Below are 25,722 nucleotides of genomic sequence, written 5' to 3' on the forward strand. Positions count from 1 at the left end.
GATGAAATTGACATGCTGCAGTCCTGAAAGACCCACCGCATGTCAGTGTCCGCGGGTGAGCCGCAGGCCAGGGCTGTGGAGTCGGTAAGCCAAACCTGCGACTCCGACTCCGCAATTTCCCTTACACCGACTCCGACTCCCACACATATTGCTTATATTTAAGTGAAAAATTTATTGTAGTACAATGTGAACATCAGACACTTAATCATTTTTATGATACAATAATCAAGATATTTAGATAGAACATAATATCTATTTATTGGAATACAGCTTTAGAACACAAAAAACTGTAATAAATTGTAAATATGTAATACACTATGTAATATCAATTATATATATATTGTATATATATAACACTGTAATAAACTATGTAAGTGGCAAAAAACAGTTTTCAACAAAAACATACTAAATAACTTTTGTGCAGTCTATGAATTTGTTCTAAGAAATAGAATTGCCTCCATCAGATCCTCCTTCACAGATGACCTCACATCTGACCTAATAATTTTAAGGCCAGAGAACAACCTCTCTACAGTAACTTGGGTTGGAAGCAAAGCCGTAACCACATGGGCAACATCTCTAACAATTTCCGGGTATAAAGGAATTGCCTCATGCACAGTCAGTTTTGATGAGCGGTTGAATTTTTCTTTGAGAGCAAGTGAAACATTTTGCTGAAATATGGTCAGTCTTCTTGCTATAGGAGACGGAGTGAAATCTTTTTCCTTGCGGTAACGCTTTGCCTGCTCCATGTCATCCAAATAGTTGTCAAAGTCAAACTCCTCATCTGATGAAGATATGGCAGCAGTAGCACCGCCAGGACCCAAGTCCTCTTGCACCTGGCAGTCCTCCTGTAGGCCACTCATCCTAACTGCTACCTCAGTCAGAGCTTCTTTTCCTTTAGTAAGCTGTTGATCATCAAGCAATATACGATGACTTGGGTTCACAGCTGCCAGAAAAATTTTATTTTCCAATAGCTGTGTCTCTCTCCGTTTCATTGAAGCAGAAATGCCATCTGCGATTAAACCGCCTCTTTGGGACAGGCAAAATGGCACGTTCTTCCACTCCCTTATGAAAATGCCAGGAGTCAAATCCTCAGCTTGTAATTTTTTAGTCACGGTAAATGGGTGATTAAGCACTTCCTTCAATTCAGCCACCTGTGTCCATTGACCTTCATTTAGGGTTACCTGAGGGTTCACCATATCTTTAAGAAACGGTTTTAGCTCAAGCAATCACTCAATCATTAAATAAGTGCTGCCCCACCGAGTGGCTTGATCGACAATTGCCCCTTTCCCAGCACGTCTCTTCAAGATGGAATCAATTTTAGGGGTTCTGGCGGCAATAGCCAATTTCCTCACTTTTCCAATCATATTTCCAGCATGTCCCTCTTGCAGACTATCTCTTATTGCTAGCTGCAGCGTGTGCACAACACAGTGCTTGTGATGAATATGAAAGTGTTTTGAAGCAACTTCAACAAGATCATCTATTTCTAAAGTATAATTTTGCTGTTCTTCTGTTGTAATATCTGTTTGTTCCTCAGTTACAGGAACAGCTTGTGGCCTTCCATCTCAAACATACTGAATCCTAAATTTTCTTCTAGCTGTTGTTCATTACTCTCATTCATCAGTTTAATTGTACTTATCATGTTTGAAGCATTGTCCGTTACAATAGCAAGAACCTGTTCTTTTTTGAGTTCGTAATCTTGCAGAACTTTTTCCACTAAGACCTGGAGAAACTGGCTGCTGTGATGAGCTTTAGTATCTTTTACTGCCAGTGTGTTGGTAACGATTTCTTTGTTGTCACAAACATATCGAACATTGATGGCAAAATAGTTCACTCTGTGACGTGTGCAGGCATCCATTTTAAGAAACATGAAGCGTCTTTTGAGAGTCTTTTTAAGATCTTCCTTTTGTTTAAGGGCTTCTTCAATCACTAATTTCCTAATACTTTCTCTTTCCAGAGAAACACCAAGTTTGCGGGCCATTTCTCCATTAAGAGCTGTAAAAGCTGGTCGTGCAAATAATGATAATGGTAGACAATCCTTCACAACAAGCTGTATGAGCTGTCTTTTAAACATATCTGCTGTCATTGTTACAGTAACTTTGTCACTTACAAAATATCTTGTTACTGATGTTTGAGATGCTCTTTCCTCCTCCTTTGCCTGGCAGGAATTGCTGGGTGCGGGTTTCTTGGTGCTGCTGTTATCTTTCTCAGTCACTGCTTTGAAAACTTCTGGGTGGAAGCGTTGTAAATGCCTTTTTAGATTGGAAGCTCTTGTAGGAGCATTTTTATCACTGCCTGAGTATGCGCTGATTTTTGCATCACAGCATTTGTTTTCCTCTGGGTCACTTGTCATACATTGACACACAAAATATTTTTCATCTTGAGTCACTGTGAAATGCTCAAATACAGCTGACTTCATGAGTAGCGTCTTAGACATTTTGTAATCATATAAATTCACTCTGAAAATAATTTTGTCCTATAAAATAAAATAATGTGTATTATAATTCCAGCAAGAACAGGGAACCATGTACAGTGGGGAAAATAAGAATTTGATACACTGATAATTTTGCAAGGTTTCCCACCTACAAAGAATGGAGAGGTCTGCAATTGTACACTTCACCTGTGAGACACAGACTAAAAAAATCCAGAAAATCACGTTGTATGATTTAAATAATTTGCATTTTATTGCATGAAATACGTATTTGATACAATAGAAAAACAGAACTTAATATTTGGTACAGAAACCTTTGGTTGCAATTACAGAGGTCAGACATTTCCTGTAGATTCTGTTTCTCTCAGTTGAAGTGTACCTATGATTAAAAATTTCAGACCTCTCCATTCTTTGTAGGTGAGAATCGACAGTGTATCAAATACATACGGTACTTTCCCCGCTGTATAATTTTAGATAGAAATAAAACAAACTTTGCATAAATCTATAGTACAGATGACAAATACAAAGTTTGTAAAATACAGTTGTGGCCAAAAGTATTGACACCCCTGCAATTCTGTCAGATAATACTCAGTTTCTCCCCGAAAATGATTGCAAACACAAATTCTTTGACAGCTCACCAGCGATCATGTAGCGACTCACCAGCGATCCTGACACGTTGATATCATTGTAGGGATCGCTGGTGAGTCGCTATGTGTGACGGGCCCTTACTGAAGACGAGCAATGCCTGTCCTGGGCGTCCTTTTGGGCAGCTATGAGGTGTACCTGACTGGTACTAAAAAAAAAAGGAGTGTTAAGCCTCCTTTACATTTAGCGATGCACCAGCGATCCCGACAACGATATGACCCGGTCAGGATCGCTGGTGCATCGCTAAATGGTCGCTAGTGAGCTGCAAAACAGGCAGATCTCACAGCGACTTAGCGACGCAGCAGCGGTCGTTACTTACCTTTCAGACGCGGCGATGATGACGTAATCCCGCCCGCGTCCGCTCGTCGGCGCCAGCAGGAAGCGCCCGACGAGAAATGGACGTGGACGATCTCGCGCGATCAGCGATAGCCAGCGGGGAAGCTGGTCTGAGGTAAGTATCAGCGATATCGCTGTGTGTAAAGCCCCCTTTAGTCTGTGTGCTATCCGGCTTTCATTCTTTTTGGTACAGATAAGATATGGATAGACAGATATGGATAAATGGATGGATAGAGCAGATTTCTAATCTGCTTTTGCTATTGAAAACATTATCTATGAGCTCAAAAACCTTTCAGGTGATGCAGTTTTTTAAAAAGCTGATCTGCTTTTGCAGCTGAAAAACGTATCCTCAAAAAATGCAGCAAGAACGCTGTGTGAATGTAGCCTTAGATCAGGAATAGAACCGCCATTTATAGGACATGTCATAACTTTCCCAAATTCCTATGAAAAAATATTCAGCACATTCTGCATTGAGCTACTGTACTCAATTTATTATATATTTTAGGAGTCGGAGTCGGTCCATTTTATACTGACTCCGACTCCACCAAAATGAGCTCCGACTCCGACTCCACAGCCCTGCCGCAGGCGACTATGGAAATGACATAATGGACATGTGACTTCTAGAAATCCCATCCAGTACGCTGTCACAGCCTGCCGCAATTCCTGATGGTAGGCACATACCCTTAAGGCCATACTCCTACGTGTGAAAATGCTGTTTTTTTCCACTGCACTGTATCTGATCCAAAACACATACGAGCAATCTCTTATGATTATTATACTTTTTTTATTCACGTTCCCACTTTTTTTCCATGTATTTTTTTGAGACTCTCCATTGAAGCCTGTAGTTATAAAACGCACCAAAAACGCACAGTTCAACAGCATCTATTAATGCACAATGGTTGATTGAACTGTTAAACGCTGCAAATTTTCTGCACAAAAAAAGCTCAGCGAAAGAAAAAAAATTTGATTATTCTGGATTGGAACATGGCCTGAAGGGTTTTTCCAGCAGCCCTCATTTTCTCAGGACTTTATGTCAGCATTACAGGTGTCTGTGTGGGTGCGTGCACAGCTAGCAGGTGTCTTGCAGACACTTATTGACACAGCATCCTTTAGCACTCCTCATTATGCTTAAGCGCGAGGGCCGCTGGAGAAACCCTTTAAAAGTCAACTGGTTAGATTCACTAATTATATTAACCTGCAGAAACAGGGTTAATAGCGTTATGAAAGTGCCGCACCCAGGAGAAAACTTAATTTCTTCCGGGAGCCGCCGGCTTTCAGTCATGCATTGCAGAGCCAGCTGTCAGTGTCGGGGCGTGCTTACAACCGGGAATCTCCGTTCTGTGCGTGGTGACTGTAATTGCTCCATGCTCACCTGCATCATTGAAAGCCGGCTACTAGATCCTTCAGTGTGGATAGGCAGCAAACAATGGCAACAGGACAATTCACTGCCGAGAGCAATGTTGATCAAGCCAAAAGATTATTTCACCTGATGAACGAGTATTTTGCTCTTTCATTGGATTGTAAGCAGCATGATTAGACTTCACGGCTATTATGAAACGAGCGTTTCTAGGATCCCTCATTTCCGAAAATCGTTCAGTGTAAATATACCTTTTATTTAACTCATTAACCTGATAACCTGACCAGCTTCCTTCCTCAGATATTCAGGAGGTGGCAAAGAAGTCAGCATCATAAGTCTTTTATTCACCTTTAATACTATTTTAATGCAGTAAAATCTTTTAATCTAGCAGCCTATAATCCACAAAATGTAATAAACCAGGGTTTAGTGCTAGGCTAGCACTTCCTACAATATTGGGTGGAATTTCTCAGAAGCAGAAGAACCAATGAAGCAAAAGAAAAATTTTGTGTAGATGTTTTGTGTTGGGATTTATTCCTCAAAAACTCCTAAATACCTTTCAAAAACTGTCTGAAAATCTAGTTTATCTGATAAACCAGTATCCATTAGGTCCCTTTGGTGACACGTTAAAGAAATAATACTGCAATTCTTTATCTTGTACCAACTATGACATAAAGGGTTGTCCCTTTTAGAAACTTTCTTCAATAAATTTCGATAGTCATTAAAAAACAAGTATTACCGGTACTTACCCTCGCTCGGTCCAGTGCCGGCTCTCCATCACTGATCTGGTAGCTGGGCGGCTCTACATGGGCAGAGTCCCTGAGGTCAATGATTGGCTGCAGAAATGTAACATGACTTCAGCGCTACAGACAAACAATAGAGACCTAGGCAGCTGATAGAAGAAAGTTGTCTGAAAGGGGACAAATCCTTTAAAGGGTCTGCCTAATATTTTTTTTTCAGGAGTTCACTGCTCATCTGCCTCCCGGCTTCTTGGTTGCCGAGAAAGGGGCAGAAGATTGCTAGTCGGCACGACCAAAACATTGATTTGAACTAGCAGCTATGTCTCCGCAGCGTTGGAGGAACAGGGGCCCTGAAACTGGCCGGATCCAGGTTGCAAGTGCACACTCTTTCTTATAGACTGTAGTAGTGGTCGGTAACCTAGGTAATAAGCAGTAAACTATAAAAGTTAAAATTCCTCCGTTCTTGAGAAAGATTTTTAATAAAAGGTAAATTGAAAAGTTGCTTGTTTTTACAAGCACTTTGTAACTTTACACTTAAAAAGTTGATGACCCTACACATAAGATAGCTATCAACATTCTTTTGGCAGAAACTTTTTCTCCTGACACCCTCATACACCATTTGGGAGAGAAAGGAAAGCCAGACACCTTTGCAGAAAACAAAAGGATTGTGCATCAAAATGCCTCTTACCGGATCCATCTCTCACTAATATCATCTGTGAGTTAGCAGGCCCCCAACACATCAGCTAGTCGACCTATCTAGATGATATTGATGGGTTCTGACGACTAAAGTGTACGTTATCTTTACAACCTGCATTATAGTCCAGAGCTGCGTTTTCAGTATGGGCTCAATAGTAGATCTTTTGGTCCATGAGAGCTGTGTTGACCCACATACTTACTATGGAGCCCGTACACCGATCTGTGTGCATGCTGAATACAAGAGCACCACTTCAGAGCGGTGTTTGAGCGATCTGTGGTGGTCCCAGTACATGGACCCCCACCGATCGGCAGATGCTTGCAAGGCCCATGACATACATAAATTAAAATGACAATTATACTTTTAAGTGAAGTTGGGTTTTGCAGCAAAGTAATGATCTAACACTCAAAAGCAAATTGGTGTTTTCTGGGGATCACATTTTTTAGTTTTGAGTCCAAAACATGGAAATCTTTCCACATACTTATCTTAAAGTATGAACTAAGCCATTTCCGAATTTGAAGCACATATTTTTTAATACTTTTCCTACTATTATTGGATTTTTGCAGTAACATCTCACTTTTTCTTCCAGGTATGAATGCAGCAGTCCGTGCTGTGGTTCGTATGGGGATTTATGTTGAAGCAAAAGTTTATTTCGTCTATGAGGTAGGTTTAATCACTTTTTTTTTTATATAATGATTTTTATTGAGAGCATAAAAAATGGATTAATATGTGCAAAGTCCAGTGAGTGTTTAGTATTGCAGCACACATTAATTTCCAAGAAGCACAGAGGCCGGGAGATTGGAGATGCTATGATTCATTCAGTTCCAGGCTTCTCTTTTAATGATGATTACAGTGAGAAAGTTCACATGATAATGTAGATGAAACATTTATAGATTCATAGCAAAAATATACATATGACTGACGCTTGTCTGCACTATAATAATAGAGCATGTTTTAAGGAGTTTCCAGGACTTTAATATTGATTATTATAAAGTAAAAAAAAATGTGAAGCAGACCAGTCACCGGTAACAAATCGGCCTCGTTTTCCAACAGCTGAGAAAGGTCTGGAAGGTGCACTGATAGCTTGATGAACATTGAATGCTGGATTAAATCCAAGGGTTATGCACTCAGAACCAAGACTGAAGTTAAATTCCAAAAACTTTATTTAATACATGTTAAAAAATACTGTTGGCAGTAGCAGTAAGGCCTTTTGGACACACTTGGCTCTGGGTGCATAACACTAATGGTTTATTCTCAATCAGTATTGATAGGCCTTCAATATTAATTCAGTGAAGGTCTAAATCCAAAGCATGACACCAATCGGGTGAATGAAGGGGTCTTGGTGCTCAAGCTACCATTTGATCATTTTTTAGCAACTCTTTGCCTGCAGCTCAGTCCCCCATTCTCTCGGTCTCCTCTTTAACCACAAGAACGAACATGTCATTGCCTACCAAAAAATAAGCATACTCTTCTTCTGAGAACTTACCTATGAACTGGTTGGTTCTCAGTTCTTCAACACCAACTTCAACGACTTGAAAGTTGAAGGCCAGGCCATAATAATTTTCTGTACAATGATCGAGTTGGACGAGGCATGGGCAGATCGCCAGTAGGTATAGTGGTGTTTTATGAAACACTGGATAATTGTGCATACTGGAAAGGTCACGGAATTGCTGAAAGTGATATAATAGATATTCCAAGAAAACAAGGAGACCACACTAAGTGCGGATACATACTGTATGTGATTTGTGCTACTTACAGCTGTATTGAAGAGTTTACCTGAAAAAGTCACATTTATAAGATGATGGCTGTAAATATGGAGATGGTTTAACACCACTAAAGCAGTTCCCTTTCTTGGCCCATATTGTACCACAAGTTCTGCCTCACTGATCTCGCCATAATAACTGAAGCAGAGATGTCGTTCACGACAGGTCTATTTCATCCAAACCCATGACAAGCTTTACAGCCAGGAAATCCAATTACTGTTACCCACGAAACATAACATCAAACCATCAAAAGGTACATTTATATGGCAGGATGTCAAGAAGAGGAAACAAATCAATCTAGGAACAACTCAAGCCAGACATGTCACTCATAGCAAGGATCACCAAGCTACGACTTGCCTACTTTAGACACATCATGCGAAGAAAGCAATCACCGGAGAAGGACATCATGGTCAAAGAATAGAAGGAACAAGGCGAAGAGTAAGGCAAGCTACCCGATGGCTTGATACTATAAAGATAACAGCGGAGAGGAACCTGTTGGACCTATGTAGGCTTGCACAAGATCGATCTTTCTACAGATTGTTCATCAATCAAGTTGCCATGGCTTAAGATAGAGCCAAAGGTGGTTAAATAATAATGATATTGTGACCAGAGGACCGAACTGGAAAGCAGGACCAGGGTAGTCCAAATGATTTTGCTCCTCTAATGGTGAATGTTAGAGGCATCTGACAGACACCCTAAGTTTATAACGTAGTCCAACATAGTTTATTTTTATTTCACACATTTATATAGCACCATCATATTCCACAGCGCTTTACAGAAGTCATCATCGCTGTCCCCACTGGGACTCACAATCTAGATTCCTGATCAGTATGTCTTTGGCGTGTCGGAGGAACCCGGAGAACCCGGAGCAAACCCACGCAAACACGGGGAGAACATACAAACTCCTTCCAGATGTCATGATCTCAGTGCGGGTTTGACTCGCACACGTGGGGTTAATGTCTGGAACCAGTGCTGATGACTGGCATTTCTTGGGTTAAAGGTTGTGATCCCGGTGCAGGCTTACCTGCACACCTGGGGCTATGATTGTGGCCTCTCCCTGGTTCTGGGGGAGGCTTCTTATAGCCTCAGGACGCTCCCATCCCTGTCAGTTATACTTTCGCCCTTGGCATTGTGTAGTGACCCCTGAGTGTGTTTGTGCTGTGTTCTGGTTACTTGATTCTCTGTGTATGACTCGGTCTGTTCCCTGGATATCGCTTTGGATTCTGCCTGGTACTTCCTATGTCTGTTTGGTTTTGATCTCTGCTTGGCCCTGATTATCCGCTCTGTCTCCTCCCTGGTACTGTACTGTGATCCTGTGTATGACCTTTGGCTTTGTCTGACCTCCCGTCTGTTTATCCCTCCTGTACCTCGTTTGACTGTACTGTACATGACTTCTGTTTTGCCTGAATCTGAGTTCTCTGGCTTCTCTGACGCTAAGCCCCGCCCCCTTGCAGCCACATGACCATTCACATGACCATAGGTCCTGTGCAAGCTTGCTCATTTTCAGTGTCCGCAGGTCCCGTGCCTCTTTACTTTCCAGCGCTGACTGGTCCTTGACACTATTAGCTTGAAGCACACATTGTCACCTCTGCTGCCACTCCACAGGTATCGTTTAGCACGGCTTCTGTACTCAGGACACGCGCACTGGCTCTATGAGCAAGTGTGGTGCGGTGGCTCTGACATTATAACTGACCGTTTCAGTTTTTTTTTTCTGAAGGAAAAAAAAAAAAAAAGTGTGTGTTATCCTCATGGATCCCATACAAGCCTTGGCTGATCAGGTCAAGCACCTGACCCAAATGTTCCATAAGCTCAATGTGGAACAACGCACGATGGCCCAGACCCAGCAACAGTTGGTGGTTACTGTGCAGGGGGCTGTCGATGCAGGGGCTTCTAGTTCTGGGGGTAGGGATGTGTCATTAGCGTCCCCCGAATCTCCGGTCAAATTGCCAGACCTTTTCTCAGGGGACAAAAAGGAGTTCAGGTCTTTCAGAAAAGGATGCAAGCTTTTTTTTTCTCTAAGGCCCCGCTCCTCCGGGGATGAGTTCCAGAGGGTGGGGGTCATTATTTCCCTACTTCGGGGGGCTCCGCAAGCATGGGCTTTCTCTCTGTCTTCCTCTGCTCCTGAACGTATGTCGGTGAACGCATTCTTTGAGGCCCTCGGGCACATTTATGATGAACCTGACCGAGTGCGATTGGCAGAGGACATGTTGATGAGTGTCTGTCAGGGGAAACACTCAGCTGAGTGGTTTTGTTCTGAGTTCCGCCGCTGGGCGGCAGAGGTCTCTTGGAGCGACGTCGCACTCCGAGGACTCTTTCACAGAGGCTTGTCTGAGCGGCTGCAGGATGCCTTGGCGTTACATCCCCCACCTAACACTCTCTCGAGCACGCCATGACCCAGGCTGTCCGGATGGACCGCAGGCTGCGGGCCAGAGGGGTGATGCAGGTGGATACTCCATTATTCCCCAGTGGGAAAGAGACTGCCCCTGAGCCCATGGATGTAGGCGCCCTCTCCCTGAAGGATACGGAGAGGAAACGCCGGAAGGACAAGCAGTTATGCTTTTACTGCGGTAAAATGGGACATTGGAAAAGGGAGTGCCCGAATTGCCCGTCTTCAAACCCGGTCGGCGGGAAACGACTAGGTCTGGGTAGTCAACGGGGAGGCTGCTCAGACCCTCAGGTACCATTTTCCTCGTTTTCTAAAGTAGTACTGCCTGTGGAACTGTTTGTGGATGGTAGTCCTTTTTCCTCTACAGCCTTCGTGGACTGCGGATCATCTATTAATCTTATTGACTCCCAATTGGTCACACACTGCAAGATAGGGACAGTTAGGCTCAAGGTTCTGATCAAGGTGATGGCCATTGACTCATCTCCCCTCACTAAGGAGGGAATTCGCTTTATGTCTGATGTGTTTTTGCTCAGAGTGGGCGCTACTCATGTGGAAAACATAAGTTGTTTTGTGCTGGACAATCTACCTGCAGGGTTGGTGTTGGGCATGCCCTGGTTACAACGCCATAACCCAGTTATTAACTGGAAAACAGGGGAGATTGTTCAATGGGGGTTTAATGATTTTGAGTTATGTGATAAAGCCACACTGCTGGTTGAACCAGTTAAATCTGTGTCTGTATCATCTGTCGAGCTGGATGGTATTCCGGAATGCCTGAAGGACTTCGAAGATGTATTCTCCGAAAGTGAGGCCGAGACGTTACCGCCACATAGACCCTTTGACTGTGCTATTGAGCTGGTCCCGGGGGCTAAATTACCCAAAGCCCGTCTGTTTAATTTGTCCGGTCCTGAGCACTTGGCTATGAAGGAGTACATTACTGAAAGTCTGTGCAAAGGACACATACGTCCTTCAGTCTCACCTGTGGCGGCAGGTTTCTTTTTTGTAAAGAAAATAGATGGCGGGTTACGTCCCTGTCTCGACTTCCGGGAGCTTAATCAAATTACTGTACGGAATACGTACCCCCTTCCGTTGATTCCCGATTTATGTAACCAACTATCAGGGGCAAAGTGGTTTTCTAAACTGGACCTTCGGGGGGCATATAATTTGATAAGGGTCCGGGAGGGGGATGAATGGAAAACCGCGTTCCGCACGACCGAGGGACTATTTGAAAATTTAGTCATGCCGTTTGGTCTTACCAACGCCCCTGCCATATTTCAGAATTTCATCAACGTGGTATTCTCGGATCTCATTGGTCGTTTTGTCGTTATCTACTTAGATGATATTTTGATATATTCCCCCGACAAGTATTCTCATTTGGAACATGTACGAACTGTGCTCCAAAGGCTTAGAGAAAATCATTGTATGCCAAATTGGAGAAATGTGTATTCTGTGTACAAGAGTTGTCCTTTTTGGGGTTAATTGTATCCGGTGAGGGTTTTTGCATGGACCCCAAGAAGGTGCAGGCCATTGCGGATTGGGTGCAACCCCGAGATCTTAAGGGTCTTCAGCGCTTCTTGGGGTTCGCCAATTATTACCGCAAATTTATCCGGGGGTTTTCGCAAGTGGTCAAACCTCTCACGGATCTAACATGCAAAGGTGCGGATGTGAGAAATTGGTCCTTGCTCGCAAAAGAGGCCTTTGCAACGCTGAAAAAATGTTTTATGTCTGCTCCTGTGTTAGTGCAGCCAGATCCGTCCAAACCATTAGTCGTGGAAGTGGATGCCTCTGAGGTGGGGGTGGTGTTGTCCCAAGGGCCTGCCACTCTAACCAACCTCAGGCCATGTGCTTTCTTTTCCAAGAAGTTCTCTGCTGCGGAAAGAAATTACGACGTAGGCAATAGAGAGCTTCTTGCGGTCAAATTGGCGTTTGAAGAATGGAGGCACTTTTTGGAGGGGGCCAGTCGCCCGGTTACGGTGATCACGGATCACAAAAATTTGTCGTACATTGAGTCTGCTAAAAGACTAACGCCCAGACAGGCCCGTTGGTCACTTTTTTTTTTTTCCCGTTTTCAGTTTACGATTACATTTCGTCCAGGGTCTAAGAATGTCAAGGCTGACGCCTTATCACGCAGTTTTCAGCCGGTGTCGCCCCCTGAGCCACCGTCCTCCATTCTTCACCCTGGGGTTGTGATAGCAGAGGTCTCATCTGAATTGGAACGGGAGATTCAGGGGGCCCAGTCGCAGGCCCCCTGTGTTTGTCCCAGAGCAACTTCGCCTGAAACTCTTGCAGGAGTTCCATGAATCCAAGCTGAGTGCTCACCCTGGTATTTCAGCCACACGTCTGGCGGTGGCTAGGATCTTTTGGTGGCCTACCCTTGGTTCGGACATAAAAAAATTCATTGCTGGTTGGGGGGTCTGCGCTCGTTCTAAAAGCTCTCATAGCCGGCCGGCAGGGGAGCTGATACCCTTGGCAGTGCCCGAAAGGCCATGGATTCACTTATCCATGGATTTTGTTACCAATCTCCCTCCATCTAAGGGTAATACAGTGGTATGGGTAGTGGTGGACAGGTTTTCTAAGCAGGCTCATTTCGTACCCCTGTCCGCACTACCGTCAGCTGAGACGTTGTCCAGGTTGTTTGTGCAGCATGTGATCCGGTTGCATGGGGTACGCCTGAATGTGGTGTCTGATCGTGGTGTGCAGTTTGTGGCTAAGTTTTGGCGTGCTTTCTGCAAAAAATTAGGTATGTCTCTGTCCTTTTCGTCTGCATACCATCCTGAGAGCAATGGCAGACGGAGCGCACTAACTAGTCCCTGGAACAGATCCTCAGGTGTCTAACCTCTGCTAGACAGAATGACTCGTGCGATGCACTGCCGTTGGCTGAATTTGCCTTCAATAGTCGGGTGAGTCAATCCACGGGTATGACTCCTTTTTTGAGCAATTATGGGTTGAGTCCTCATTTTGGTGAGTTTTCTCGTCTGGATTCGGGGTGTCCCGGGGCTGAGGACTCTGTTCAGCGGTTAAAAGATACATGGGCAGAAGTCCAGCGGCGTATATCTAGGTCTCAAGGCAGGTATAAGTTTTTCGCGGACCGGAAACGAACACCTGGTCCCATGTTTCGGGTGGGAGAGAAAGTTTGGCTCTCCACGCGAAACATTAAGTTAAAGGTTCCGTCAGCCAAGTTGGGACCCAAATTCATTGGCCCGTACAAGATTGTGGAAAAAATCAATCCAGTGGCGTATAGGCTGTGCCTTTCACCCTCTTTCAAGATCCCTAACGTCTTCCACAAATCTCTACTGAAACCTTTTGAAGCAGTCCGGGGAGACTCCGAGTCTGCTGCTCCTCCTGTTTTGGTCGAGGGGCAGGTGGACTACGAGGTTGGTCATATCGTAGATTCCAGGTTGGTACGGCGGTCGGTACAGTACCTGGTTCATTGGAAGGGGTATGGACCGGAGGACAGGTCCTGGGTACCGGCCCGGTTGATGCATGCTGATCGCCTGGTGCGGGCTTTCCATGGTAAGTACCCGGGCAAGCCTGGGGGTCCAGAGGCCCCCCGTTGAGAGGGGGGTACTGTCATGATCTCAGTGCAGGTTTGACTCGCACACGTGGGGTTAATGTATGGAACCAGTGCTTATGACTGGCATTTCTGGGGTTAAAGGTTGTGATCCCGGTGCAGGCTTACCTGCACACCTGGGGCTATGATTGTGGCCTCTCCCTGGTTCTGGGGGAGGCTTCTTATAGCCTCAGGACGCTCCCATCCCTGTCAGTTATACTTTCGCCCTTGGCATTGTGTGGTGACCCCTGAGTGTGTTTGTGCTGTGTTCTGGTTACTTGATTCTCTGTGTATGACTCGGTCTGTTCCCTGGATATCGCTTTGGATTCTGCCTGGTACTTCCTATGTCTGTTTGGTTTTGATCTCTGCTTGGCCCTGATTATCCGCTCTGTCTCCTCCCTTGTACTGTACTGTGATCCTGTGTATGACCTTTGGCTTTGTCTGACCTCCCGTCTGTTTATCCCTCCTGTACCTTGTTTGACTGTACTGTACATGACTTCTGTTTTGCCTGAATCTGAGTTCTCTGGCTTCTCTGACGCTAAGCCCCGCCCCCTTGCAGCCACATGACCGTTCACATGACCATAGGTCCCGTGCAAGCTTGCTCATTTTCAGTGTCCGCAGGTCCCGTGCCTCCTTACTTTCCAGCGCTGACTGGTCCTTGACACTATTAGCTTGAAGCACGCATTGTCACCGCTGCTGCCACTCCACAGGTATCTTTTAGCACGGCTTCTGTACTCAGGACACGCGCACTGGCTCTATGAGCAAGTGTGGTGCGGTGGCTCTGACACCAGATCTTGTCGGGATTTGAACCGAGGACCCCAGTGCCGCAAAGCCACAGTGTTGCCCATGTTATTTGAATCTTTTTGTGCAACTCTGTTCATCATATGACAAATTTGGCAAAGTGCTGTGGCTTCCAATAAAAGTGTAAGCTTCTATACGGCTATGAACAAAGGGAGCCCCCAACTCTACCCTGCTGGCAAATGTCTGGTTAAAAGGGATCAGCCATATTGTATTTCTGCATGCCCAATCCTTTTTGTCGGTGGCAGATAAGCTACTGCCTGCAGTGCTAATCAATCCAACAGCTATCAAATGTGTATGGCCAGTTTTAAATCTACTCGAAGACACAGAGAGAGTAATGTGTACTGGTTCTTATAGTACTGTAGATATGTTTACTGTCTTATTTCCTTTATACAGTATGTGATTATTGTGGTTGACAATTTGTGTGTTTTTCCTACTAATTGTCTGTTATTTTTTTTGTTCTGCACATATCACATCTGGTTACGGAAAGGTTGACCCCAGTGTTTTTCAGTGGGTTGACTGATCACTGAAATGGTGCCTACACACATGAGATTAAAGAGAACCTGTCAGTTATGAGAAAAAAAAATCAAAACTGACAGCAAATGAGATTTAATGACCACCTATTAGTATAAAATAAAAAATACATATAGAACTCCCTATGAGAATAAATGATATAAATCGAATATGAAAATATATGACAAAAAAGTGAAAAAAAAGTCATATTTTATTTCATATTGTTTCACCACATTGTTTTTCTTGTTACTTTTTTGTCGTATATTTTTAGCTTGAATTCGGATTATTTATTGTCCTTGGGGATTCTACAGGGTGGGCCATTTATATGGACACACCTAAATAATATGGGGATGGTTGGTGATATCAACTTCCTGTTTGTGGCACATTAGTATATGGAAAGGGGGAAACTTTTCAAGATGGGTGGTGACCATGGTGGCCATATTGAAGTCGGTCATTTTGGATCCAACTTTATAAATGGCCCGCCCTGTATATATATTTTTCTTCTATATTAATATGTGATAATTTTGTAATTTCGTTTTTTTGTGCTGAAGGTTTTCATGGCTGAATAATCACATGAATATATTGGATTGCATTCTCCTTAAAGAAACATCAGCCTTTGAACGCAAAAATTGGAGTGCTGTGATATTTTCTAATGTGTGGATTGAGGGGTGGTATTGATCCTGCGTACCCTAACGAATACACGTGGAGTGTCGTGTGTCTTTTTGTTTGTACTCAGATTGGCCTGTTTTGGCATTTTGTCAACTCAATGGGTCTTATTATACATTAAGAGAATCGATTCACCTATTTTTCTTATCAATTTGTCAAAAGTAAAGCAGCGAAATACAAATCAGGGAAAAATGTAACTCGCCTCCCACCTGGAGTGAATCTTGTTATTTATCAGGCATATAATAAAATGTCTCTGTGTATATTACAGCCTACATAAAGGAGGAATATGCTTGTAAAGGGTTAATCTGTATAAGAAGAACACTGACTATGGTTGGCTAGTCTGGCCATCTCACTACATACTGTATGCAGGCATAAGCCATGACAGGAGTGCAGTTGCTATTTTTAGAATTCTTCTGCTGATCCATAGCACACAGGAATCCATCTTACATTTCCTCTTACCTAACTACATCTAATATGACGATAAGGCTGGGGTCACACTTGCGAGTCCAATGCGAGAAATTTGCATCAATACTTAGCACTGCCGCCGGTGATTCGGACTGGAGCGTTCAGCTGCATATAAAGACATGCAGCCGCACACTCTGGTCCCGAGTGCCGGGTTTTGATGCGAGTTTCTTGCATTGCACTCGCAAGTGTGACCAATTCTCCTGTGTATGCGTGCTGCACACTCACAGTCTCACATTGGTATCTCCCATCTAAGATGCAGAAAGTCTCACAATGAGGCCAAATAGTGAGACAGCACAGAGCCCTGACTTCTGCTGACCCTTCTTCTTTAACCAGAGCTACCATCACTAAATTTGACAAAAACATTTTTTTATAATTACATATATATTGGGAACATTATTTTATATTTTGGTCTACTTTTACATAATAACCAACAATATTTGGTATAAGCAGCTCCTCCTCCTGTAATGCTGCATTTTAGGGTTAAAGAGCCTTTAATTTATACTCCACATCAGTGATATTTTGGAACATTTTAAACGATGCCAATTTGTCTGTCATAACCCGTTTTACTTGGCACACAGTGTACATATTTTGCAGATCCAATAATGTTGAGTGGACGAGGAAAGCAAATTAAATAACAATTAAGGTATTTAGCACAGTTTAACGTAATTAGAAAATAATTTGAGATAAAGAGAGCAGAGCATCGTGTGCTAAGAAATAAATGGGTCACAGAGAAAGCTGTGTTATATGCTTCCTGAGGCCTGTGATTCAATGAGGCACACAGCAAACAACCAGGATATCAATATACTGAAGACGTGATATCGGGAGGTAATGGATTGGGAAGGGAGGAAGAAATGGGAGCAAGCTGAATTATGGGGATAATGTGATTCCAGTTAAGAAAGTACAATGGTCTTTGGGAATGTGCCTTGTTGAAGTTATGCTGGGCTTCAGTATACACAGAGCCACCAGTTTGTGAAAGTGGAGCTGCAGTGAAAAGCATGGGGGGACAATGCAACAATTAAGTGTCCGATGAGATGGAAACATCTAATATATAAAGCTCAAAGTGTGTATGTATGTATGTATGTATGTGTGTATGTGTGTGTGTGTCCGGGATAGGCATCCGCACCGTCGCAGCTATAGCCACAAAATTTGGCACAGTCACACGTCTGGACCCTGAGAGCATCCTAAGCTATGTTGTGAGGCAAAATTTTAACCCCGTGCGTTCCAATTAACCAAACAATTTTGCCCTTATCTACATACTGGGGAAAAAATGTGCGCGCGTCAAGCACCGCCCCTCATTATGATGTCATAATGCCCCTATCTACATAATGGGGAAACAGTGTGTGCGTATCAAGCCCCACCCCTCATTATGATGTCACAATGGTTGCCATGGCGATGCTGATGTCATCATAGATTGCAAGCCCCGCCGCTCATTATAATGTCATAATGGTTGACTATGGGATGGAGGATGTGTGATGGGTATATGGGCACGGGACTATGGGATGGAGGATATGTATGACGGGTATATGGGCACGGGACTATGGGATGGAGGATGTGTGATGGGTATAGGGGCACTGGACTATGGGATGGCGGATATGTATGATGGGTATATTGGCACAGGACTATGGGGTGGAGAATATGTATGATGGGTATATGGGCATGGGACTATGAGATGAAGGATGTGTGATGGGTATATGGGCACTCGACTATGGGATGGCGAATATGTATGACTGGTATATGGGCACGGGACTATGGGATGGCGGATATGTATGATGGGTATATGGGCACGGGACTATGGGATGGACGATATTATGGGTATATGGGCATGGGACTATGGGATGGAGGATGTGTGATGGGTATATGGGCATGGGACTATGGGATGGAGGATGTGTGATAGGTATATGGGCACTCGACTATGGGATGGAGGATATGTATGATGGGTATATGGGCACGGGCCTATGGGATGGAGGATGTGTGATGGGTATATGGGCATGGGCCTATGGGATGGCGGATATGTATGATGAGTATATGGGCACGGGACTATGGGATGGAGGATATGTATGATGGGTATATGGGCATTGGACTATGAGATGAAGGATGTGTGATGGGTAATAATAATAATAATAATAATAATTTTTATTTATATAGCGCCAACATATTCCGCAGCACTTTACAATTAAGCGGGGACATGTACAGACAATAAATTCAATACAAGTTAAGACAATTCAAACAATGACATTAGGAGTGAGGTCCCTGCTCGCAAGCTTACAATCTACAAGGAAATGGGGGGACACAGTAGGTGAGAAATGCTTGTTAATTCAGGTCTGGCAATTATAATAGGGATTTTCATATAAAGCTGCATGATCCGGTCATCAGCCCGTGTGTTTAAGTGCAATAGACAAGTATCAAGTGTAGTTATGTGCATGAAGGGTGTGGAGACAGATGAATAGTAGGGTGCAGATTCAGAATAATATTTGGAAGGAGGGAACAGGGCAAAGTTAGCTTGCTGAGTAGTTGATGTGATAGGCTTCTTTGAAGAGATGGGTTTTCAAAGCGCGCTTGAATAGGTCAGGGCTAGGTATCAGTCTGATCGTCTGGGGAAGTGCATTCCAGAGAGCTGGAGCAGCACGAGAGAAGTCTTGGAGACGGAGGTGCGAGGTTCGGATTACGGGGGATGTTAGTCTTAGGTCATTTGTAGAACGGAGGGCACGTGTAGGGCGATAGACAGAGATGAGAGAGGAGATATAAGGCGGTGCAGAACAGTGGAGAGCTTTATGGGTGAGAGAGATGAGTTTATACTGGACCCTGTAGCGAATAGGTAGCCAGTGTAATGACTGGCATAAGATGGAGGCATCGGTGAAGCGGCTGGACAGAAATATGACCCTGGCTGCCGCATTCAAGATGGATTGGAGAGGAGAAAGTTTGGTAAGAGGGAGACCGATCAGAAGAGAGTTGCAGTAGTCCAGACGAGAATGAATAAGAGCGACAGTAAGAGTCTTAGCAGTTTCAAAGGTGAGAAAAGGTCGGATTCTGGAGATGTTTTTAAGATGCAGGTGACAAGAGCGACTGAGTGATCGGATGTACGGAGTAAAGGAAAGTTCAGTGTCGAATATGACCCCAAGACAGCGGGCATGCTGCTTGGGAGTTATGGTTGAACCCTCCAGGGTTATTTCGATGTTAGGTAGAGTGAGGTTAGTAGAGGGGAGAAACACAAGAAGTTCAGTTTTAGAGAGATTTAGTTTCAGATAGAGGGAGGACATGATGCTAGAGACAGCAGACAGACAATCCTTGGTATTTTGAATTAGGGTAGGGGTGATGTCAGGGGAAGAAGTGTATAATTGGGTGTCATCAGCATAGAGATGATACTGGAACCCAAATCTGCTGATTGTTTGTCCAATAGGGGCAGTGTATAAAGAGAAGAGGAGAGGGCCTAGGACTGAGCCCTGCGGGACCCCGATAGTAAGGGGACGAAAAGAGGAAGAGGAGCCGGAAAAAGATACAGTGAAGGAGCGGTCAGAGAGGTAGGAGGAGAACCAGGAGAGGGCTGTGTCCTTGAGGCCTATAGAGCGGAGCATAGTGAGGAGGAGCTGGTGATCCACAGTGTCAAATGCGGCAGAGAGATCCAGGAGAATCAGCAGGGAGCAATGACCTTTCGATTTAGCTGTTATTAAATCATTAGAGACTTTAGTGAGGGCAGTTTCAGTAGAGTGTAAAGAGCGGAAACCAGATTGTAAGGGGTCGAGAAGAGAGTTATCTGAGAGATAGCGGATTAGACGGGAGTGGACCAGGCGTTCCAGGAGTTTAGAGATGAAGGGAAGGTTAGAGACAGGTCTGTAGTTAGCAGTGCAGTTCTGGTCCAGGGATGGCTTTTTAAGTAAAGGGGTTATGATGGCATGTTTAAATGAGGAGGGAAATATACCTGAAGAAAGAGAGAGGTTAAATATTTTAGTCAGGTGAGTGGTGACCACTGGTGAGAGAGACTGCAGGAGCTGTGAAGGAATAGGGTCACTGTTGCAGGTTGTAGGCCGAGCAGAAGTGAGGAGCTTGGAAACTTCTTCTTCTGAAACAGGCTCAAAGATGTCTAGTGAGCTTGAGGTGCGGCAGAGAAGGGGATCCAGGCACTGAGGAGATAGGGCTGAGATATCCTGATGGATGTGGTTGATTTTTTCTAGGAAATAAGTGGCCAGATCCTCACCGCTGAGGTTGGTGATGGGGGCCTGTACTTTAGGTTTCAGGAGGGAGTTTAAGGTTTCAAAAAGTCGTCTTGGGTTGTTGGATAGTGAGGTGATGAGGGTGGTGAAGTAGGATTGTTTGGCCAGATGAAGGGCAGAGTTATAGGTTTTGAGCATGAACTTATAGTGGATGAAGTCTTCTGCTAAGAGAGATTTTCTCCACTGCCGCTCTGCACACCTCGAGCAGCGCTGAAGAAAGCGTGTTTGCGTTGTGTGCCAGGGCTGCCGTTGTCTGTGTCGGGTCTTTCTGCGTATAGAAGGTGCTGCTTCATCTAGGGCATTCTTCAGTGTATTATTGAAGTGTGACAATGCTATGTCTGGACAGGAGAGGGTGGAGATGGGGGCTAAAGATGTGTGGAGATTGTCCCTAAGCTGTTGGGTATTAATGGTACGTGTATTCCGATAAGTGTGGTAAGTGGGGGTGTCCCGGGTGAGGAGACAATTCTTGACAGAGAAGGAAAGAAGGTTGTGGTCCGAGAGCGGGAGAGGTGAATTAGTAAAGTCGTGCAGCGAGCCAGGGCGGGAGAAAACCAGGTCCAAAGTATTCCCGTCCTCATGTGTAGGAGAATAAGTAAACTGTGAGAGGCCGAATGAAGAAGTTAGAGAAAGAAGATGAGAGGCAGACTGGGAGAGCGGATCATTGATGGGGATGTTAAAGTCTCCCATGATGAGGGTGGGGATGTCACAGGACAGAAAGTGAGTAAGCCAGGTGGTGAAGTGGTCTAGAAACTGGCGGGAGGAGCCTGGAGGGCGATAAACGACCGCCACTCGTAAGGAGAAGGGCTTAAAGAGTCTGATGGCGTGGACTTCAAAGGAAGGAAATGTAAGTGATGGAACCGGGGGGATGACCTGGAAAGCACATTGTGATGAAAGGAGCAAACCAACACCTCCACCCTGTCTGTTCTCAGGTCTGGGGGTATGTGAAAATTTCAGCCCACCAAACGAGAGAGAGGCAGCAGCGGTGGTGTCTGAATGCTGGATCCAGGTTTCTGTAATAGCCAGAAGGTTAAGGGAATTAGAGAGAAAAAGATCGTGAATGTAAGTCAGTTTGTTACACACAGACCGTGCATTCCAGAGAGCACATTGGAAAGTGAGAGGAGAGGAGATATATGGGTATATGGGCACTTGACTATGGGATGGTGAATATGTATGATGGGTATATGGGCATGGGACTATGGGATGGAGGATATGTATGATGGTATATAGGCACGGGCCTATGGGACGGTGGATATGTATGATGGGTATATGGGCACGGGACTATGGGATGGAAGATAATTATAATTTGTTATAACTAACCACAGTTAGTTACTATGCCCGGGCAGCGCCAGGCTCTTCAGCTAGTTATAGCTAAAGCTCATTGTTTACATTAAAAGTTTTCATAGTTTTTAAGATTGAAGGTAGATGTAAGTCCATCAAGTACAACCTATAGCCTAACGTTGATTCAGAGAAAGGCAAAAATCCCATTGGGCAGACACTAATAGCTCAATATTAGGGGAAAAATTCCTTCCCAACTCTACCTACGGAAATCAGACTGGTTCCTTGTGGGGCCAATAACCTGTAATATTATATTTTTTTTCAAGAAAACCATCATTACAACATCATGTGGTGCAGAGAGTTCTGCATTGTCTCTGCTTTTACAGTAAAGAATCTGCGTCTGTGATTACGATTAAACCTTCTTTTCTCTAGGGGTAGAGGATGCCCCTTGTGACTGTCGCAGGCCTAAGTGTAAAAAGGATCACTATACAGATCCCTGCACTGTCCCCTCATATATTTGTACATTATAATATGATCGCCCCTAAGCCTTCGTTTTTCCAAACTGAATAACCCCAAGTTTAATAACCTTTCATTTATTTAATCTAAAGTTTGTCAACACAGACAATTTCAGTGAAAGCAATTGTTCACCAGGTGAAATTTTTAGCAATGGGTGATCATTTTAGCAAACTGGTGACGGACAATATTCGTCTGGAGTGAAATCTGCAGAGTTTAACATTTTCCTCTCATAGTCACCACCAGTCCAAGAACCCTCTACCCGTGAAGAAATTGTACTAAGAACATTTTTAGGTAATGGTTTGCCTTTTGCCTGGTGTCATTGTCCATTACACATCCCATATAAATGACTTTTTTTGCTAGTATGGATTTGTATGTATTTGGCGCCTGTGAAACCTTCTTTCACCAAATGATCATTCGTTCACCGGTTGTTCAGGTTGTTCAGGTATCAAACTACTTCTGTCTAATTGTATTCCGACCTTATAGGAGGTTTTCCAACCTAGCAATTTATCACTTATTTAAAGGATCGGTAATACCTGGAGATTTATGGAGGGACCCAATGCTCAGAGCCTCACGGATCCCCAAACATGGAGTCTATGACCTGTTTGAATAGACTAATGGTCCATTTGGCGGTCCTGTCGACAGTAAATCGTAGAGTGGTGCAGATGCACAGCCATCTGTCTATTATATGTGGCACATTAGAGCCCCATCCTAGGGATCAGTATGAGGTCCCAGCAAGATGTCGCCTTTATGTTAGGATAGATGGTGATGTCTGTAAGGCACTGAGGAATATAATGGTGCAATATAAGTAAAGAAAATAACTAAAATAAAGTTTCCAAGTTGGGACATCCCCTTTAATAACAATAATGTATATATATATATATATATATATATATATATATATATATATATATATATATATATACAGTGCCTACAAGTAGTATTCAACCCCCTGCAGATTTCACACAAGAGCAGGATTTATTAACAGATGCATAAATCTTACAAACCAAAAAGTTATGTTGCTCAGTTAAATTTTAATAAATTTTAAACATACAAGTGTGGGTCAAATATTATTCAACCCCTAGGTTTAATATTTTGTGGAATAACCCTTGTTTGCAATTACAGCTAATAATCGACTTTTATAAGACCTGATCAGGCCGGCACAGGTCTCTGGAGTTATCTTGGCCCACTCCTCCATGCAGATCTTCTCCAAGTTATCTAGGTTCTTTGGGTGTCTCATGTGGACTTAAATGTTGAGCTCCTTCCACAAGTTTTCAATTGGGTTAAGGTCAGGAGACTGACTAGGCCACTCCAACACCTTGATTTTTTGCCTCTTGAACCAGGCCTTGGTTTTCTTGGCTGTGTGCTTTGGGTCGTTGTCTTGTTGAAAGATGAAATGATGACCCATCTTAAGATCCTTGATGGAGGAGCGGAGGTTCTTGGCCAAAATCTCCAGGTAGGCCGTGCTATCCATCTTCCAATGGATGCGGACCAGATGGCCAGGCCCCTTGGCTGAGAAACAGCCCCACAGCATGATGCTGCCACCACCATGCTTGACTGTAGGGATGGTATTCTTGGGGTCGTATGCAGTGCCATCCAGTCTCCAAACGTCACGTGTGTGGTTAGCACCAAAGATCTCGATCTTGGTCTCATCAGACCAGAGAACCTTGAACCAGTCTGTCTCAGAGTCCTCCAAGTGATCATGAGCAAACTGTAGACGAGCCTTGACATGACGCTTTGAAAGTAAAGGTACCTTACGGGCTCGTCTGGAACGGAGACCATTGCGGTGGAGTACGTTACTTATGGTATTGACTGAAACCAATGTCCCTACTGCCATGAGATCTTCCCGGAGCTCCTTCCTTGTTGTCCTTGGGTTAGCCTTGACTCTTCGGACAAGCCTGGCCTCGGCACGGGAGGAAACTTTCAAAGGCTGTCCAGGCCGTGGAAGGCTAACAGTAGTTCCATAAGCCTTCCACTTCCGGATGATGCTCCCAACAGTGGAGACAGGTAGGCCCAACTCCTTGGAAAGGGTTTTGTACCCCTTGCCAGTCTTGTGACCCTCCACGATCTTGTCTCTGATGGCCTTGGAATGCTCCTTTGTCTTTCCCATGTTGACCATGTATGAGTGCTGTTCACAAGTTTGGGGAGGGTCTTAAATAGTCAGAAAAGGCTGGAAAAAGAGATAATTAATCCAAACATGTGAAGCTCATTGTTCTTTGTGCCTGAAATACTTCTTAATACTTTAGGGGAACCAAACAGAATTCTGGTGGTTTGAGGGGTTGAATAATAAATGACCCTCTGAATAAACTTTTCACAATTTAAAAAAAAATTAAACAAAGAAATAAAATTATTTTTTGCTGCAGTGCATTTCACACTTCCAGGCTGATCTATAGTCCAAATGTCACAATGCCAAGTTAATTCCGAACGTGTAAACCTGCTAAATCTGCAGGGGGTTGAATACTACTTGTAGGCACTGTATATATATATATATATATATAGAGAGAGAGAGAGAGACAAAAAGAATACAGCAGCACATGTGCATGAATCTAGGCCATGTGAAAGCACAGAAACACATTAAAACCATTCAATTTGGATAATTATCCTCAAAAATATTTTTTTCAAACTTTTTTTTTTAAAAACTTACAGGAAGATGAAGGTTCTTAGTGCACAAATTGGCCAACTCATGTAAGCCCATCAACCACGGCAAGGTGACCTCCCCCTGATGGGTCCCTGCTCTACCATACATAAGCCACTTCTGGGCCACCAGCCTACAATTTTGACAAACATGTCACTACCGGGCTAAGCCTACAATTTATGGGCAGGTAGAGCTGATTGCGGCCACCTGCAAGACCAATGGGAGGGGTGCAAGTTCAGACATATTTTTGAGGATTACTATCCAAATTGAATGGTTTTAATGTGTTTTCACATGGCCTAGATTCATGCACATGTGCTGCTGTATTCTTTTTGTCTATATTGTGCAGTTTTTGCAGCTTGCACGTGTTCACATTAGAAGGTGCTGGTCGTTTTTTTGTTTTTTTTTCTCTATTTAGTTACTGGATGCTGGCTGCCTCCAGTCTGATCTTGTGAACACGTGCCTTCAATTTTGAATAAATCCCCAACAGTGTCACCAGCAAAGCACCCCCACACCATCACACCTCCTCCTCCATGCTTCACGGTGGGAACCAGGCATGTAGAGTCCATCCCTTCACCTTTTCTGCGTCGCACAAAGACACGGTGGTTGGAACCAAAGATCTCAAATTTGGACTCATCAGACCAAAGCACAGATTTCCACTGGTCTAATGTCCATTCCTTGTGTTCTTTAGCCCAAACAAGTCTCTTCTGCTTGTTGCTTGTCCTTAGCAGTGGTTTCCTAGCAGCTATTTTACCATGA

At 44.0% G+C, this 25,722-nt stretch overlaps 1 protein-coding gene across 3 annotated transcripts in view; it reads left to right on the forward strand.

The window, feature by feature from the left end:
- Positions 1-25,722, forward strand: part of PFKP (phosphofructokinase, platelet) — a 124,746-nt gene that overhangs the window by 16,874 nt on the left and 82,150 nt on the right. For all 3 annotated transcript variants that reach the window (XM_073581647.1, XM_073581645.1, XM_073581646.1), the window contains exon 2: positions 6,787-6,860. In XM_073581647.1, the coding sequence (XP_073437748.1) occupies positions 6,787-6,860 (74 nt within the window). The remainder of the gene's footprint in view (positions 1-6,786; positions 6,861-25,722) is intronic.

The sequence above is a fragment of the Dendrobates tinctorius genome, unplaced genomic scaffold, assembly GCF_039654945.1.
Source record: "Dendrobates tinctorius isolate UK_male_01 unplaced genomic scaffold, ASM3965494v1 ptg000070l, whole genome shotgun sequence".
Classification (NCBI taxonomy): Eukaryota; Metazoa; Chordata; class Amphibia; order Anura; family Dendrobatidae; genus Dendrobates; species Dendrobates tinctorius.